We start from the raw sequence: 19,403 nt of genomic DNA on the forward strand, positions 1-19,403 counted from the left end.
GCTGATGATTTGAGATAATGGAGTCTTGTTGCTTTAACATTTCTTGTGTGTATGTTATACATTGTTTGTTTAGATTTCTAATTTTATTTGGGGATTTTTTTTTTTCTTGAAGGCTCAATCCCCAGTCCTGCTTAGAAGAGAAAACAAACAGCATCAAACCTCATAAGATACAGACATGCACTAAAATAGATTAAACTCTTACTCCACTTGATCACCAATGATCATAAAACACTGAATGGGGAAACTAATTTTGAATGTGCTGTGTAGAATTATAAAAATGATAAGTGAATGAAATGAAAAGACCCAGGAAAAAGGAAAAATAGAGGAGAGAAGCAAGATGAGATAAACAAAAGGAAAAGAGACAAGTGGGAAATAATGTTATAGAAGGAAAAGAACATGAGATTACAAACAATTCAAGAGCATAGAAATTCCACAATAATGACAAAATTAGATAAAAGAAATAAGATGTGAAAGCTTGGGTGGGCAAGATGGCTTAGAGAGTAAGGGTGCTTGTTGCAAAATCTGACAATCTGATTTTGATCCCTGGGACCCATGTCGTGCGTCCTCTGACTTCCACTTGAACACTGTAGCATGAGTGTGCTTAAACATAAATGCACACGTGCACTTGTACATACACATACAAACACGTGAGTTTTTGTAAGATAAAATGCTATTAAAAGTATAGTAGAGAGGTGGAGAGGAGGAAACATGGTAGTAGGAAACGAAAGCTAGGAAACGAAAAAGACTATCTCACAATGAAAAAAAGCCCACAAAGAAAAATTAGAAGCATGGTGGCAGGGGCATAGGATGAAGTATTGGAGTCCTAAACTTGGAGATTACTAATTATATGCATGAAGCATACACATGTATGGGGGGGGGTATGTGCAGAGAGGATCAGTTGAACTTGTAGTCTCTTGTCATTCATGTGATTTCTGTTGGTGTTGAGTATGTTGTTCAAATGTCCATTGTCCACCAAAAGTGTCTCTACTAATACAACTTCATGTACCATGGAGGCAGTCTGTCGGCTAAGCAAGTTTTCTTTCTCTCTAGAGGTTCCCAAGATTATATCTAAGAGGGTAGCTGATGTTCTAGCAGGGGGGCATCTCTCAAATATGTCAAATGCATAAAAAGCAACCATAGCTTTTAGATGTGTATAGAGAGAGGACCTGTGTCCATATGTTCAAGATCTAAGTGTTAGTCCCCATGCTGGTGATGCACTTTATAGAGTTCTTGGGCTCTGGAGTGATGAATAGTAGATAGGTGACTACAGAGTTGGATCCCACGCCCAGAGCTGCCAGACAGCATGGTTATTTCCATCAGTGCACCTGTTTTGGCCACCAAAGGTGGGCTTATTCTCTCAATCCTCTGAGTCGCTTACAATTTCAGCTTGTTAGCACCTGGCCCTCCTACATTTATAAGTGTCTTCTAGGACTGCCTCTTGCCCCATGGCTGTGCCATGTTAAATTATATCTCCCTGGCTTGTGGTGGTTGTCTATTATTCTCAGGCCCCTAATCTAGCACAGTTTTAAACAGATTGCCTGTCATGATCTCACCCACCAGTCATAGAGTAATAAAATGGGGTTCTTCTCTACTACACTGGTTGCCAGAGGAATCATTCTTACCTAAACCAGAAGTTGCATCGGAGGCTGTTGAGGGCTATAAGTCTGTCCCTTAGGACAAGTCTCCTTTTATCAGGGTCACCCAGCTTATTATTTGGAGAGGAGGTGGTTGTGCTTTCTCACCCACCAGTCAGCCATGGCTGGCACTGTGCTTGGCAGAACTTCCTTTTGTCAGTGTGTATCTGTCTGCTTCTCTACATTGTCTTGGGTCCTGTCACTGCCATTTTGAGTTTCTGAAGCCAATTTCTACTTCTTTTCTTTGGAATCAGCTCTACTCTTTCTTGTCCTAATATCTCTCCTTAACCAGTCACGTGGAGGCAGCTTAAAGTCCTCCATTTTTCTGGGAAGAATGTCTTACTAAATTATATATTTTTTTCTTTGTCTTTTGGTTTTTCTAGACAGGGTTTCTCTGTGTAACAGCTCTGGCTGTCCTGGAACTCACTTTGTAAACCAGGCTGGCCTTGAACTCGATATTTTTAAAGAAGTTATTCAGTATAGTGAGAGAAAATTATTTCATTTGTTCATATGCTTGACTAACAGTTTTAGGAGAATTTCTGTCATATGTGGAATCAGTTCCCTTTCTTCTCAGCTGTGCCTTGCTGGATGTTTATGTAATTTGTCTTTCAAAGAAGTAGAGTTTCATTCTACATCCATAAAATCCAGGCCCACACTGATTTGGGAACTATACATTTATGAGTGAGCAAAGTACATAAAAATTATTATTCATTCATCCACTTTTTTAGGCAAGGCTTCTCCGAGTAGCCCTGATTATCTTTGAATAAACTTTGTAGGCCAGGCTAGCCTCAAACTCACAGAGATTTACCTGCCCCTGCTTCCCCAAGTGTACTATCACACCTGTCTAAAAGTTCTTTTTTTTCTTTCCTTGAAGTCTTTTTATTGCCCTTATTTATACCTTTAGGGGATTTAAGTCAAGTTTTCTTTTCTTTTTTTTTTTTTTTTTAAATTTTAATTTGGTATGTAAATGGTAATTTAATTGGCATGTAAAATGAAAAATAAATTAATTTTACATACCAACTCCAGTTCCCCCCTCTCTCCCCTTCTGGCCCCCTACCTCCTCTCTTCCCATCCAGTCCTCATTAGGGAGTAAGACCTTCCTTGGGGAGTCAATAAAATCTGATATACCAAGTTGAGGCAGAACCATGCCCCTCCCCCCTGTATCAAGGCTGAGCAAGGTATCCTACCATAGGGAATGAGCTCCAAAAAGCGTTCATGCCCCTGGGATAGGTCCTGGTGCTACTGCCTGGGGCCTCCCTAACCGACCAAGTCACATAACACACACATTCAGAGGGTCTAGTTTGGTCCCATGCAGGTTCTCAGAAAAAGGTTTGTATTTTATTTTTGAGATTATAATTTGATGTAATTCTTCCCTTTCCTCCCTTCAAACCTTTTTTTCCTTCAAATTCATGGCCTCTTAAAAAAAACAACTAATTGTAATATATATATATATATATATATATATATATATTACAAAAGATAACCTGTTCAGTCCATATAATGCTACCTAACATGTGTGTGTTTTCAGGGCTATCTGTTTGGTATTGGACAACCAATCAGTGTGCCCTTCCCTAGGGAGGACCGCGTTCCCAGCTTTCCTCAGTTGCTTGTAATTCTTTGTGGAGCCGTTTGGGTTTTTCTTCATCCAGTTCGGTATATTCATTGTTGTTATCGTTGTTCGGCTCACATTTGGGCAGTTGTCTTGGTGAGATTTCATGGGTGTACCTTCTGGTATTACTAGGAAACATAATTTCATAGCAAACTCCCTAATCCTTGAGCTCTTAAAATCTTTCTGTCCTCTCTTCTACAGTGTTCCCTGAGACTTTGGTGAGGGAGTGTGTATAGATATATCCACTGGGACTGGGTTGCACAACTTATTTAAAGCTTCATCACTATCTAAGACACTTCCCTTTGCTTTGGTTTTTCCTTCCAGCCTTTCTCCGTTTTTTTGCCCCTTCTGTCCCTGTGTAACATTTGAAGGAGTACATAGGCACACTTGGCTATACTCCAGCCTCCTATCAGCTGCAGCTGTTGTTCAGCTCCCCAGGGTTGGTCCTGTGGTAGCCCACACCATCTCAAAGCTGCCATCAGACACTTGAGTGGCTCAGTAAAAAGCTTTCTTTCTCCATTGAGGTAGTGTTTCACCTTCCTCCATAATTCATGGTCTTTTCTGTGTTGCTGAGATTCTAGGTGGTAAAGAGGCTTCATCAGAAACCTGTTACCCATTGTGAGTTGTTTTGTGATTCACAGATTGCTTTATTAAAGTTTTAAATTGCAGGCATGTATTTTTCTCAGTGTCCTTTTAATGTTTTAATGATTATTTAAAACATTTAAAATATTTATTAAGGTATGATTGACATAAAATAAGTCATACATCTTTAAGTTGTATGTCTTAATAAATTTTAGCACTTATATAATTACATGTATATGTATCCAAACACACACAAGTATAAAAATACCATCAAGATAATGACATAATCATCATCTTGAAATATTTCCCTATGCTCCTTGGCAATCCCTTTCTATTTGATGTCTCTTTTGACTCTCATGCCTGCATAACCACATACCTGATTTTATTCACTACAATTTGTTTACAGTAGCTTTTTACCAATGGAATTATGAACTATGTGGTCTTTTGTGTCATCTTTTGGAATTGAGATTTATGTAAATTATTGAGTATGTTGATTATTAATTCTTTTTTATTTCTGAGTTGTATTCTGTTCTAGTTTGCCCAATGCTCATGGATACCAGAAGGAGGCATTGGATGATCTGGACCTGGAGTTACAGGTGGTTGTGAGCATCCAATTGGGTGCCGGAAACTGAACCTGCGTCCTCTGTAACAGCTGCAAGTGCTGTTAACCATTGAGCTGTCTCTCCAGCCCCAATTTCCCATTGTGTCTGACCAGTTAAAGTATTCATAATCTGTAACCTACTATTTGTATTTTTGCAAACAATACTGATAGACTATTTATAATGTCACTATCAGTAAATGAAGGATAAACTTTGGGATGGCAAAATGGCTCATAGAGTAAGGCTTTCTGCCAAGCCTGATGACCTGAGTTTGATTCCTGGGACACAGACAGTAGAAGGAGAGAATCCATTCCTCCAAGATGTCCTCTGACTTCCACATGTTTATGTTGGAACATGCATGTATGTACACACACATATATACATAAGTAAATAAATGTAATAAATCAAAAAATAATTTGGAAGTCAACTAATCACTTTTAACTTACTGCTTTAAATAATATTGTCATTAGGATTGGATAAATTGATTTGGTTTTATAGTAGTTATCCAGTAACTTAAAAGATTTTTTTTCCCCTCCAAAACTGTTATTTCTGGGCTTCATTGTTAGGATTTTTCTTTATTTTATTCTTTGTGTCTTTTCACCATGCCTCCCAATCTCATCAACCCCCCCCCCAAAAAAAATACAAAACAAAACACAAACAAACTAGAATTTAAGTGAAAGAAGCGGGGTGGAGAAAGGGAGAACCTCATCATGGAAACTGTAGTGGAGAGATGGCTCATTCGTTATGAGCACTGTCTGTTCTTCTAGAGGTCCTGAGTTCAATTCCCAGCAACTACATGGTGGCTCACAACCATCTATGGTGGGCATCAGATACCCTCTTCTGGCATAGTGGCATACATGCAGATAGAGGACTCATATACATTTAAAAAGATATTTTATTTCAGTACCAATTTTCTAATTGTATCTGACTTGCCCCCCTCCTTTAATCTTTAGATCACAAAATTTGTCCAGGACAGACATAGAAACAGAAGAAACAGGCTTCGTAAAGATCAACTTAAAAAACTCCCTGTACATAAATTCAAGAAGGGTAAGTGAAAATAGTTGTTTTCTGAATGATGACATTTAGTATGTTTCAGAATACATGATGACTTATACTACATTCTGAGTCTTGGCTATATACGATGTCCAACACTAACATTAATAAGGAATATTTATGAGAGATACTTTTATGCTCTGGTAGCTTGCTAAAGGCAGGAAGAGGGTATAGGGCTGGCAGAAAACTTAAAAGTAATAGTGAAAATGGGGGAAAATATTGTTACCACCATATGCCAGTAGTTCTAGACACTGTCAGAGAAAAAACCATACTTCCTTGTACCACAGTAATCTGCCCTAGTTGACCTTCCTCCTATGCTCTTATCTGCTATGTTATATACTACTACAGTGCTGTTAAAACCAGGGGTAGCTATTGTATGTTTGCATTTTGCATGTCATTTAATTTTCACATTAATATGAAATGAGTGCTATCATTATCCTTCCATTATACACAAGGAAACAGAACTTCCCTCAGGCTTGGACTCTACTGACAGAGCTGGATAGGAGTCTAGCTAGGTTTTATACTACAGCCAACATAGTTCCTTTCTCTGTACTTCTGAGCTCCTAATGTAGGTATATACTTGTTAATCCTTTGGGCTAGTACTTCCCAGACTTCTTATTTGTTGTTGTTTTTTATACCATTAAAATGTTCTGTTTGAAGGGTGTAAAGAACAGCATGTGAAAATAGAAAAGTCATTTAAACATAGTTCTAGGGGATGGATAGATAGCTTACTGGTTAAGAGCACTGGCTTCTCTTTCAAAGAACTGGGATTCAATTCATAGGACCCACTTGGTGGCTCACAACCATTTGTGACTCCATTCCCTGGGACTCCAACACCCTCTGCGGCTTTCATGGGCACCAGGCATCAGACATACATGCAGACAAAATATGGTCATGTACATAAAATGAATGAATGAATGATTAATAAAAAGCAAAATTTCATTTTCCACATAGCTAAATGTTTTATTGCCATTTATAATTATAAATATACCAATAAGAAAATAAAGAAAACATATTTCAATTTTTAAAAGGATATAGACGCTATAAAACTACTAGCATGTGAAGTGAGCTATCTAGAAGTTCTTTGCAGATCAGACCCTGTGTGAAAGACTGGCTGTATGAATTACTTTTAAAGCTCCATTTTGTATGCTTAGTTTCAAATTTCTTAATTCCTAAAGACTTTTTCTTGAATAATGTGAGATAATCTTTTTATTTTAATTGAAAAAAATTTTCTTATATTCTGATCCCTCCTCCAGTTTCTCCCAGATCTTCCCACCTCCCCGCCCTTTCTTTCTTTAAACTAAAACAAAACCCCAAGAAACACACATACTCACCCCCCCACACACACACACAGGAAAACAAAATATACAAGTACAAAACCAATAAGATAAAAATATCCAAATAAAGCAATGTTAGTCAAAAAGTCTACAAAAATACCTCTGGGCATGAGGCCTGTTTTTAAGTGTGGTTAATAGACCCAATGAGATTCCATTGGAGAAAACAATTATTTCCTTTACAAGTGGCTGTTAATTGTAGTTTCTTGGTCAGGGGCGGGGGCCCATGTCCACTTTCCCCTTCAGCGATAGGACCTACTTAATTTTTTTTTTTCTCCCTATAACAAAGTATTTTTTAAAAGATGATGTTGAGGGCTGGCAAGATAGCTCATCTGTTAACTACAAATGTGCACATTTGCATACATGTACACACACACACACACAAACACACACACACACACACACACACACAAGAAGGAGGAGGATATTGAGACTACCTTAGGTTAAAGTGGTTTAAAAGGGGTTTGCTTAGTTGCCTTTTCTTCTAAGATGAGTAGCCATTGTAAGATTTTGAGCATAAGTAGCACCTTTTTTCCTTTTTTCCTTCTTTTAGCATTCCTATAATCTTAGCACTTGGGAAGCAGGGACAGGCAGATCTAGATGAGTTCAAGGCCAGTCTGTTCTATACAGTGAGTTCCAGACCAAGGGTACATAGCAAGATCCTGTCTCAAAAAACACAAAACAAAAAGTTCTTATTTTCTTAGTTCTTATTTTCTTGCTGCATTAATAATAGGATGTAGAGAGTCATGGATATAAACAAATAGTAGATGGTAAGTTACTGCATTAATTATAAATGTGCTTGGGTCACCATTAGGGAGGTAATGCCTTCTAATTTTGGATACACTGGAAGATGGAATGCAGTCAGCTTATTGAATGACTATAAGTAGGAAAGGAAGGAGGCTGCTCTTTTGTTTGTTTGTTTGCTTGCTTTCTTGCTTCAGAAAAAGGACAAACAGGCTTTTATTTGAGAAAGATCCTAAATTAGAAATAGGCTTGATAATCTATGGCAAGTCAAGTTTGGAAGAATATCCCACCACTTCATGGGTAGCAAGAATTTTTATATATTCTCAATAGCCCCTTCTGGGGTTGTTTGGCAGACCAGACTTTTATTGGTTTTACATGTTTTATGTGTCATTTGTTAGCTTGCAACTTATATTTTCACAAGACATTTTCTTGATTTCATTGTATAAGTCTGAATTTATTCTATAAAAGCCAAAACCCAACTTAAATCTCCCCTCATCTTGATATTTCACATAAAGTTATTTAATTTTTGTATTTGGTCTAAAGTAGGGCTCCAATTTTATTTTTGGAATATGGAAATCCAGTTATCCAGTATCATTTGTTGAAAAGAATAGTCTTATTGGATAATCCTTTAAAAAGAGGAATATCTTGTTTTCTTTGAGAATTTCATATAGGTAAGCAATTATCTTGATTGTATGTATCCCCTCTACTCCCTCTTACCTCTCCGAGCCATGCCAACATGTGCATCTATCCATCACTGCTCCCCATCCCCTTTAAAACCCACTGACTATGATTAGTGCTACCTGTTGGAATGTTGACTGGTCCTTATTGGTTTGATCTTGTATGATAACTATAGCCATATACGTCCCTGAATGCAGAGTCCATGTCATGTTCAGAAGACAATGCTCTTCCCCATTCTCTGGCTCATACATGCTATTGCCCCTCTTCCAAGATGTTTTCTTGGAATATTCTTGGGGGAATAAGCAGGAGTTGATGATGTAAATGTTCCACCTAGGACTAAATACTTATTCACTTATGCACAACCTTTGATCAGTTATAAACCTGCATTTACCATTAACCAGAGAGAAACCTCTCAAGGTTGAGGACAGCACTGGTCTACATAAGTAAACACTAATATTTAGAAGGCAGTTTGATAAAATGTCTATTTACTAAGACAACAATATTAGGATCTCCATTAGGGCCTCTGACCTCTTGAGCAGTTGACCAAGTTTACAGTACCAGGCATGAATTCCTTCCTGTGGAGAAGGCCTCTAATCCAATACAATAGTGGTTATTGTTCTCCTTTATGGATGTACCACTGTTTTACCAGTAGACACATCTTGCCTAGCAAGTCAGCATCGTCACAGGCAGGCAATCTCACCACTAGGGGAGATTGTTAATGACTTTTCTTCCCCAGCAGCATGTAGAGCACCTCATGCCACTATAAGAGGTAACAGTCTAGGAGGTGTTTCCAGGTCAAGTCAACCTGACTTTTTATGTTCAGCAACGAGGTCTCACTGTCTAGTTCTGCTAGGTAACCAAGAGCAATGGCAATAGCCCATGTTGTTGTTGTTGTTGTTGTTGTTGGGGGGGGGGTGCTTTGGCCCTCCCTGACCAATAACTCAGAGAGGTATCCCACTTCTAGCCAACAGTTTTCATTTAATAATTGATGTCTTCTAGGGGAATCATTGTCCACCCATGCAGAATAACTGTATTTGAATCTTCTTCTTCCTCCTCTTCCTTCCTCACATTACTTTCTAAAATTACTTTAAAAGTAGTTGGCTTCTCCTGTTCTACATCCTTTAACAAATCCTATTAGTATGCACCATCACAAGTTGGCTGGAGAGATGGCTCAGAGGTTAAAAGCACTGGCTGTTTTTCTAGAGGTCCTGAGTTCAATTTCCAGCAACCACATGGTGGTTCAGAACCAACTATAATGAGATCTGCAGGCATACATGCAGGCAGAACACTGTATACATAATAAATAAATCTTTGAAAAAAAATAAAAGTAGTGGTTTCGATTGGTTCACTCCACTCTCCCCTATCCCCACTTCCCCATCATTGATTAGTCTCAGCCATGTTTGTGTCTGTGCTTTTGTTGTTGCTGCTGCTGTTTGTTTGTTTTATAATATCAATCACTGATTCTGTCCTATGGAGTAGGTTTTAAATTTAATTTTGAAAAGTACTTAGTTGTACCCATTATGCCACTGTTGTACCAGTATGCTCAGCTTGCCTGGTGTGCTGTTAGTACAGTACATAGCATCCATTTCTGAGCAGAATTATTAGCAATAATTCTTCCTTAGGAATGTGCATAGTCTGAAAGGAGGGACTTTCACCTTGGTCTCAGTATCATTTCTCTATGTCCTGCAGCCAACATGTATGTCATCTTTAGAAATAGGGTTTTACCTATTTCTAGGTGCAGCCAACAGCAGTGGGAATAACCTTATCATTTGTAGAGTATCAGGGGATTCCTTTGCCAGCAAGTAATAGGAAGGCAACCTACTCCTGGGACTTAAGTTTTTACCTAGCAACCTTATGGCTCCTGGGAATATCTTTTCCTAGTCATGCATGGTGACTTCGTTCCAAATCTGTAAAACACACATGGGTTATCATTTACAGAATGTAGGTAAGGTCTTTGAAGGTCTGCCTGTCTTGGACTGCTATTTAAAAAGTGTTCACAAGGTCCAGTATTGCATGAAAAGATCCTCACTTGAATCAGTTGTGTTGTCAGAAGAGCAGTGTTTTGTACAGCAGCGTAGAAGGGGTACTAATCCATCCAATTCTCTGCAACAGTCATTTTTCATGAGCCGTTTGGTAGCTTTATCTTGGTATGTTGCTACATCTGCTATGGAGTCTTTGTGTATCCTCCTAAATACCCAGCAGTCTTGGTGAGGCCAGTTTATGCTGCTTAGCCTGGATCAGGCCCAAGGGGAAGCAAGAACAACAGTCTCCTGTGCCTGCCACTGCAGTTGGCTCCCCAGTTCTGATAAGCTCAAGCTAGCATCATGTCCCTTTCATTTTCACTGGTACAACTGACCGCTGAAAGCACCAGGCTGGTGATAAACCTCCAACCCCAATGCACTTTTTTAAAAAACAGGAAAAGAATATATACAGAGTACTGTGGTGTGTGTGTGTGTGTGTGTCTGTGTGTGAGAGAGAGAGAGACAGAGACAGAGACAGAGAGACAGAGATATGCATGTGTAAAGAAATATATACCCCCTAGGAAAGCTTAGTCCTTTTCATTTGCACTATTTTTATCATTTATATTTTCCCTGAACTGTTGCTTAGGCAACAGTCGTCCCCCCGCCCCGAAACTAACACACCATTTGTCTCTCTGTTAATGTTTTGCTCAGGAACTCCAGAGACACATTACACATTTGCCACATAAATCTTCTGAATGGCCCAGATAAGACCCCATTATTTGTGTTGCTTTCTTGTCTCCTCTGGATCACTGTAGAATTTTACATTTAATTTACATGCTGGGCTACAATTAAGATCTACCAGAGCCCCCTCTACCTTATATAGATTACATTCTGCCATGAAGCTCAGTAAATCCACTAAAGCCCTGTTCTACTTCCAAGGTCATTGCTAAAAAGAGGAAAAACCATCTTTTCTCCACTTTTTACATTTATTTTGTTATTTGTTTATGGGGGAGTACAGGTGTCACAGGACACATGTAAAGGTCAGAGAACAACTTGTAAGAGTTTATTTCCTCCTTCTACCATATGAGCTTGCAGATCAAACTCAAGTCAAGAGCTTGGTAGCAAGTGCCTTTAGCTACTGAGCCATGCCATTGGCTTCCAAACTTATTATTCTTAATAGGTACTTAATTTTATGTGTTTTTCCTCAGTGCTGTATGTCAGGCAGTGCAACCCTCTTTTGTTTACTAAGGTTATTATATTTTTTAAAGAATCTGGAAAGCATTGAGTTAAAGGAGTCAGAGGTAACAAAGTATTTTTAACTTCCCTCCCCAAGCACCTATATTTAAAAGAATGCTGCCTTGCTTCCTTTATAAATGTATGTTTTGAATCCCAGAAGAGCTATGGATTATGGAAACTATATATTATAAGGCAATAACAAAGTAGCAATTGTATTAATATTAAATAGCCAGGTAGTGGATACCTAGTTCCCTGGCCATTAGCTTGCCTATCAGTCTTAGCACCACAGAACTGGCATATACTGGTTATTTGAAACCAAAACCACTTCAAATCTGTTTTAATTAACATTTTATAAGTATTTGAATGTTTTGATGTGCTTTTGTGTGAAGGTGGGGTAGGGTAGGGATGCAGGTCAGTAGTAATGACTCAGACTTTGAGAAGTTTGGTGAAATTTTGTTCTTTAGTATAGAGTTATTTCAAAGGTATCATTTGAATGCTTATGTCTACATGTTTTTATTTACATTTTTATTTTACAATTTTATATTTACAATTTTCTGTTACAGGAGATGAGTATGATGTATGTGCTATTTGTTTGGAGGAATACGAAGATGGAGATAAGCTAAGGATTCTTCCCTGTTCCCATGGTATGAGTAAATCACATACTGCCTTGAGTTTATAATTTGATTTTGAGTTCCGTATCAAGGGAGAAGACACTGAAATACAAAATCAATGGATAGATGCGATTCTAAAAATGTACTAACTTTTTATGTGTGTACTCAGTGTATACAAATCACCACACTAAATGAACACAGCAAGATATTAAATGTAACAGCCTCTTAATACTATAGTGTTGGGCATGACTGACTCTGCAGGAATGTCTGTGGAACTCATTTTCGTATTTTAGTATCCTTTTGTGTTGTGATAAATAGAAAATATTGCATAAAATACCAGCTTTCAGCAACTGTTAATAATGAGATCATATACCTCTTCATAAAGAGTATCTTATGCCCTGCCGAATCAAATCAAGTACTGAATTTGAAAATTAAGTCTTTTGTTGAACAGAATGGTTGTACTGAAGATGTATATTTTGCTTCAACAGCTTATCACTGCAAGTGTGTAGATCCCTGGCTAACTAAAACCAAAAAAACCTGTCCAGTCTGCAAACAAAAAGTTGTTCCTTCCCAAGGTGATTCGGACTCTGACACAGACAGCAGTCAGGAGGAAAATGAGGTGTCAGAGCACACCCCTTTACTCCCACCTTCAGCTTCTGTTAGGACCCAGTCATTTGGGTCTTTGTCAGAATCCCACTCACATCAGAATATGACAGAGTCTTCAGACTACGAGGAAGATGACAATGAGACCGACAGCAGTGATGCAGACAATGAAATTACTGAACACAGTGTTGTGGTCCAGCTGCAGCCCAATGGTGAACAGGATTACAACATAGCAAATACTGTGTGACTTTCAGATGGTTGGTTTATTTCTCTTTAAAACATTTATTTAGGTATATGATTTGATTTTTTTTTTCCTGCTCCCTTAGAAGTTTCTATAGAAATAACTTATTGTTTAGTTTTCTAGTATAATCACGTTCCTGAAATAGGCTATTTGATCTATGACACTTATCTCCAATAGTATATATCTATTTCACTAACAAGTAACACACTGGTGCTGTAACTCAGGCATCAAATTAGCTCTCTGGGGATGATGAAATGTAGCCAAGACACTTTTAAAATCTTCAGTGTAGCTTGAAATGAAGACCTAGATCACAGTATGCAAATGTCTTACACATGAAGTCTGCTATGGTCATCTAGCATGAGCTAAAACAATGCCCACTTCTATAAAGTTGCCTAGAATTGTAGGGTTGGCACATGTCTGTTCTGATATTTCCCATCATAATTAGTGAATGACAATGGGCAATTTAGGATTTTGCTTCTTAGAAGCACAGAGAAACTAAAAGATATCATTTTCCTTCCTATTCCCAAGTTTCTCCTCATAAGAAAGATCTAATGTAGACTTCAAATATTTCATTTTAAGGTTTTTAAAAACACTATAGTGTTGAGTTTGATTCCACAGGAACGTCTCTGGACCTTACTTTTCCATACTTCAGTATCCTTTTGTGTTGCAATTAAAAAATGCTGCATAAAAATACCAAATTTCAGCAACTGTTAATACTGAGATCATATACCTCTTCATAAAGAGCATCTTAAGCTAGTTAGCCCTGCTGAACCATGTGCAGAGGAAATCGTTCAAGTATTGGGTTTGAAAATAAGTGCTTTTGCTTAACAGAACTAATGTACTGAGGCAATGTATTATGAAAAGCTAAATTATATAACACTGTAACTATGAAAATATACTTAAATATAATCAGAATGCTAAGACTTTTTATATGGCCTTGTTTGATGGAAGCTTCAATGTTAATAAATGTTTTCCATTTTAAAAGCCACAAAGTATTTGTTCTGATGAACTTTTACCACATTAGCCTTATATGCAGGGTGCTCTAAAGGAAAATGAAGGAGATCATACATCACCTTACAATTTTATGCAAGGTTAATTTCTAATTATTCACAAGCTTTTAGGCTCATCCATGAAAGTTAACAATACAGCCAAAATCATCACATAAGTAGTGTAAATTTGGGTTGTTGTAAATTGTGGCACATGCTTTATAGTAGATTATCTAGTGACATGGGAAAGTGAATAAAATCACGTTATAGAATAAGTGTATCAGGTGTATGAGCCTTTTGTTATTGTTTAAAAATGATGTATTTTAAGAGAAATATAAGACTAGGAAAAGACATTTTATTTATTTATTTATTTATTTATTTATTTTTTGAAACTTGAGAGTCTAGTTTTTTTTTCTTTTTGAAGCAAAATTTGCATCTTAATGTTCTCATTATGTCTTGGGAAAGTGAAGAATGGAGCATTTATTGAAGAGAGCAATGAAATATCAAATAAAATAGAAAAATAACTTGTTATAAAAATAACCTTTCTTCACTGCCTTTTAATGTATTTTCTTCCAAAAGTGAAAAAGGAATTTAGTAAATCTGTTAGGTTACACACATACCATTCGAGCCTTAAAAGCATAATCATGCATATTTAATAAGTTATCATTCTCAGAATATGTTCTGTTGACTCAGCCTTTTCCTGGGAGTTAGGTGAGCTTTGCAGGTTTCTAGGGTGTGAGCTCTGCAGCACCTCAGGATAGCTAACCCTTGACAAGTCAGGTGTCACACTTTGCGTGAGAGCATCTCTCACACTCAATATCTCCCCATTTCTTTTTCTCCAGACTCTCAGTACTTATCTTTGATTGGTCTTGAACTCTATATAGACAAGAATGGCCTTGCATTTGGAGATCCACCTGCTGTTGCCTCCTAAGTGCTGAGATTAAAGGCATTCACTACCATGCCTGGACTGCACTAGGAAAAGACATTTTAATTTTTTAATTTTCCTTTAAAAAATTTGTACCTTGTTTGTTTGTTTTCATTTGTTTGTTTTGAGACAGGGTTTTCTCTATGTAATACTGGCTGTCCTGAAATTTGCTCTGTAAACCAGGCTATCCTCGAACTCAGAGATCCTCCTGTCTTTGCCTCTGGAGTGCTGGCATTAAAGCTACCACCACTACCCTTAAAATAACAAACAAACAAACAGAAAACAAACAAAAACACAGATTATTTACTATAGTAATAAAAGCACATGGAACTGATACAAAAATATACATAGATGAACAGAAGAGAGGACCCAGGTATAAGACTACAAAATTACAGATATCTGATTTTTTATTTGAGAAAGATGCCACAAATACACATTGGAGAAAGGACAGCATTTTCAACAGATGGGCTGAGAAAACTGGGTACCCACATACAGAAGAAGGAAACTTGAATTTTATCTTTCACCCTGCATAAAAATCAATTCCAAATATAGTGAAGCCTTGAGTGAATTCTGAACTACTAGAGGATAAAGTTCAGAGTAAACTAGATATAGGAATAGGTGATGAGTGTCTATAACAGACTCCAGTTAGGAAATAAGGCCAACAGAAGAAACTGTCAATCAAGTGAAAAGGCAGTCTAAGGAATGGAAAAAAATCTTTGTCAGAGATCTAATAGAGGATTGTTGTATATAGAATATATAAAGAACTTAAAAGGCTAAAAATAAAAATCAGAAACAACCTGATTCAAACAATAGTCTAGGGAACAGAGTCATCAAGAAACACAAATGGTTAATAAGTACTTTAAGTCAGAATGGCTATTATCAAGAGCAAATGATGTCAAATGCTGGCAGTGTTGGGGGAAAGGAAAACTTATGTACTATTGGTGGGAGTGTAAAACTGGTGCAGTCACTATGAAGACCAGTGTAAGTGTCTGAAAAACCTAAAAACAGAATTGTAATGTATGACCCAGCTGGACACCTACCCAAAGGATCCCATATCCTCCAGCAGAAGTACTTGTAGGTTCTTGCCTATTTTTAGTTCTGTTCATAACATTGAAGAATAGAACCAGCTTAAATGTCAGTGACTGAAGAATGAATGGATAACGAAAATGTAATATACACATGGAATTTTCTTCAGCAGTAAAGAATAAAATTTTTAAACTTTCAGAAAAAAAAAAATGGATGTATCTGAAAACTGTTATCCACGTGCAGAAAAACAAACACTGTGGGTTCTCCCTTATATGGTGATAATTAGCTAGGAATTTTAAAACAGCATGCTTAATTTTAAGTCTTGGTAAAGGCCAGAAAGAAAGGAAAGGAAGGAAGGAAGGAAGGAAGGAAGGAAGGAAGGAAGGAAGGAAGGAAGGAAGGAAGAGGGGTGTGTGGGTGTTAAAGAGGATCAAACACAATGGGCATGAAAGTTAAGTGGCGTTACTAGGGCTAAGAAGGTCTGAGCAGGGAGAGGGCATGGGAGAACAGGGAAGAGGAGGGTGGCACAGGGAATGATAGCCCAAACTAAGGATATATAGAAAACCCATATGGGTACTAGTTTTATGAGGTCATTTTAAAAAAAGAAAAAAGTTTGGTCATAGGCATCCTCTATGGATGGATGCTGTTCCTCCAAAAGCCATAAATTATTAAATAAAAATATCAGGGCCAGATATGGGATACCTCTCCTAAGAGTTTGACTTGGGGCAGGGGAAGGAGCTCAAACATTTCAAGGTCATTGATATTGATCCTGCTTGCTCACCTGAACCTGATTAAGACCACTGCTGGAGATAGCACACACTCTGGGCATAAGACAGAGAGAATCAGGCTGGAACTGAGTTGGAAGATTCTCCCCTACTGCAAGAATGTGCTATGTAGGCTGCCTGGGAGAAAAGTCATTAATAGTATTATTCAGCTATGAATCCTGAGTGCTGTCATAATGAGCTACTGGGCAAGATGTGCCAACTTATTAAGTAGTCCCATGACTTATGGGGATACCAACTGCTGGTTTGAGGCCTACTGTACAAGAGGGAAATTGTGCCTGGTTCTGTAAACCTGGTCAAGAGCCCATGGCTGGGGAGGGCACAGGCCCTACTATTTTACTATATGGGCATGTTGTCTAATTGGCTTTTAAATACTCATGTTTATAGCTGTACATTAGTGCTGCTCCCAGCCTTCACCAGAGAAGCTTAGAGCAGAGGAGAGAAGTTAACGTAGAAACTCATTAAATGCCGAAACGCTAAGAATAAGTGATAGTGGTGTGTGTGCTCAGTCCTAAATGGAACAGCCAATGCCATCTCCTTCAAGGGTCAGGGAACATCATGAAAGAGAGGGTGGAAAGACTGTTAAAAGCCAGAGAATGGGGGAGAGTCGAAGCAAAAAGATGACTTCTGGATAGACTTATGAACTCAATGCAGCTCTGGTTTATCTGCACAGGACTGGCCCAGCAACATTTTACTGTGGTCGGGGGAGGGGACCTATTGAAGCTCTATCCCTCCCTGAGGGTCTACTGGCAATCAACAGTGTTGGAGAGGTGTAATTTTCTCCAGTGGTGTAAACAGTAATAAGTAGCCTCCCACTTATGCTTAATCAAGAAACTAAACTTGAAGAGGGAGGGATATGGAGGTAGGGAGGATCTTATTAAGGTTTCCAGTGGAGGAGGGGAACGGGTCTCCAGAACAACTAAAGTCCATTATATAAATGTATGAAACTGTCAAAAAAAACCTTAAAGACTACAGAATGCTAGCTGGGCATGGCACATATCTTTAATCCCAGCACTAGGAGGGACAGGCAGGCTGCCAGACAGGACTTCATATAAGATTCTTAAAATAAGTTTGACTGTGAAAAATTAGATTTAGTTTCAAATTTTGAGATCTCTAGTAAAAAATATTTGTACTCAGTATATAAATTTATGTACAAAATATCCTGGCAGTCTGAAAGTTTATTCATAGATTAATTCACAGAAAAAAAAATTTAAGCCATCATTCCAAAACGAATAAACGGGACAAAAAAACTTAGATGGAGGCTATTTGGTTTCAAGACTGAAGTACTTAGAGGTCTTGATCCAGTTAAGTGTGTATATCTCAGACAAATGTGTATCTATGACAGGATGTGTTGACTTTTAGATGGAGATGAACCATCCAGAACTCCTCGGGCACACCAGTTGTTTGTTGGTAGCTTGACAGACATTACTAACAGTGATGTTAAGGCTGAGCCACTATGATTTTCTAGTAATCCCTTTGAACTACTACTGGACAGTAATTATACCAGAGCTTTGGTCTCCTTGTGGATGACTGTACCCATAATGCAATTCCTCTGCCTTTTGCTAACTGACAGCACTAAGTGTCACTGCTAACTTAGCAGACATAGTTTGAGGAATAGCTTAAATATTCAATCCCTTAGAATTTTAAATTAGGTTTTATAGCAGTTCTTCTATTGACATTTTTTACTAGAAATACTTTAAATATTATGAAAAATGCTACCCAAATTAGATTAAATTCCTATACTTATGTGATTTTTTTCAAAATATATTTCCTCATTCAATAAACTATTTTGTAATAAAATTGTATACTCTGACCTTAGAAATTTCAGAATATGTAAAAACACAAACTAAAGTCATAAGCTTATTACAGACAGAGCAATGGCAACACCATACTTTCTTGTAAAATATAAAGTTGTTCTGGATATGAAAATACAATGTTATTTCTGTTTGAGAAAGTAAAAGGTTCAGTTCAACATCTATTAGATGCTAATGATATTCTCCTACTCCTTTAAGATAAAGGAGAGGCCTGGGAAATTCTTTATCGTGGTAGTTAGGTAGAAGTTAAAATGTGGCATTAGTTTCTGGATCTAAGTTTTCTTTTTTCCATGTGCATGTTGTTTTGCCTGCATCTGTCAGGGCACCATGTACATATAGTGCCTGGGGAGGTCAGGAGAGGGTGTTGGATCCCTTGGTACTGGAGTAAAGGCAGATGTAAGCCTCCCTGTGGTTGCTGGGACATGAATCCAGGTTCTCTGGAAGTGTTCCTAACTGTTGAGCCATCTCTCTAGACCCAGGCCTTAACTTTAACCTAAGATAAGGAAGATTGCATAACACTGAGCTCCCTTTCTACTAATGAACTCACAGCAAATAGCTGTTAAAATAGTAAAAATATCACACCTCCAGTGGGGTATGTCAAAAGAGAAAAGTTTAAAGTCATATGTCTTTAGCTATGTATTAGATTGTGACTACCTTTAGTCATTAAAGCACGGTTCAGAGCAACAACCTGGTACCTTTACATATAAATTAGGAGTTCTGAGTTATCTTTTAAAAACACTGGCGAGGGTTGGCATTTGTTTTCAATATTTACTTAAAATCTACAATTTCATGGTTATAGCTATTAAGCATTTTCAATTTAGCATGAAATAAAATAATATCCATTTTCTATTAAAGGGTCTACTTTAAAATTCTAATATTAAACATAAAACACTAGTAATCAGTTCAATCACCTAGAAACTGGACTCTGTGCCTTCCAAGTTCAAGTGTAAACTATACAAACATGCTACGTACCATGCCTATCTAT

The 19,403-nt window shown here is 37.6% G+C and overlaps 1 protein-coding gene across 2 annotated transcripts in view; it reads left to right on the plus strand.

Annotated features, from left to right (window-relative positions):
* The window catches only part of Rnf13 (ring finger protein 13), a 90,787-nt gene extending 76,636 nt beyond the window's left edge, over nt 1-14,151 (plus strand). For both annotated transcript variants that reach the window (XM_051176985.1, XM_051176984.1), the window contains exons 8-10: nt 5,378-5,471; nt 11,994-12,074; nt 12,530-14,151. In XM_051176985.1, coding sequence (XP_051032942.1) covers nt 5,378-5,471; nt 11,994-12,074; nt 12,530-12,891 — 537 coding nt within the window. In that variant the 3' untranslated portion in view covers nt 12,892-14,151. The remainder of the gene's footprint in view (nt 1-5,377; nt 5,472-11,993; nt 12,075-12,529) is intronic.
* Nucleotides 14,152-19,403: the final 5,252 nt, after the last annotated feature.

The sequence above is a fragment of the Phodopus roborovskii genome, unplaced genomic scaffold (genome assembly GCF_943737965.1).
Source record: "Phodopus roborovskii unplaced genomic scaffold, PHOROB, whole genome shotgun sequence".
NCBI lineage: Eukaryota > Metazoa > Chordata > Mammalia > Rodentia > Cricetidae > Phodopus > Phodopus roborovskii.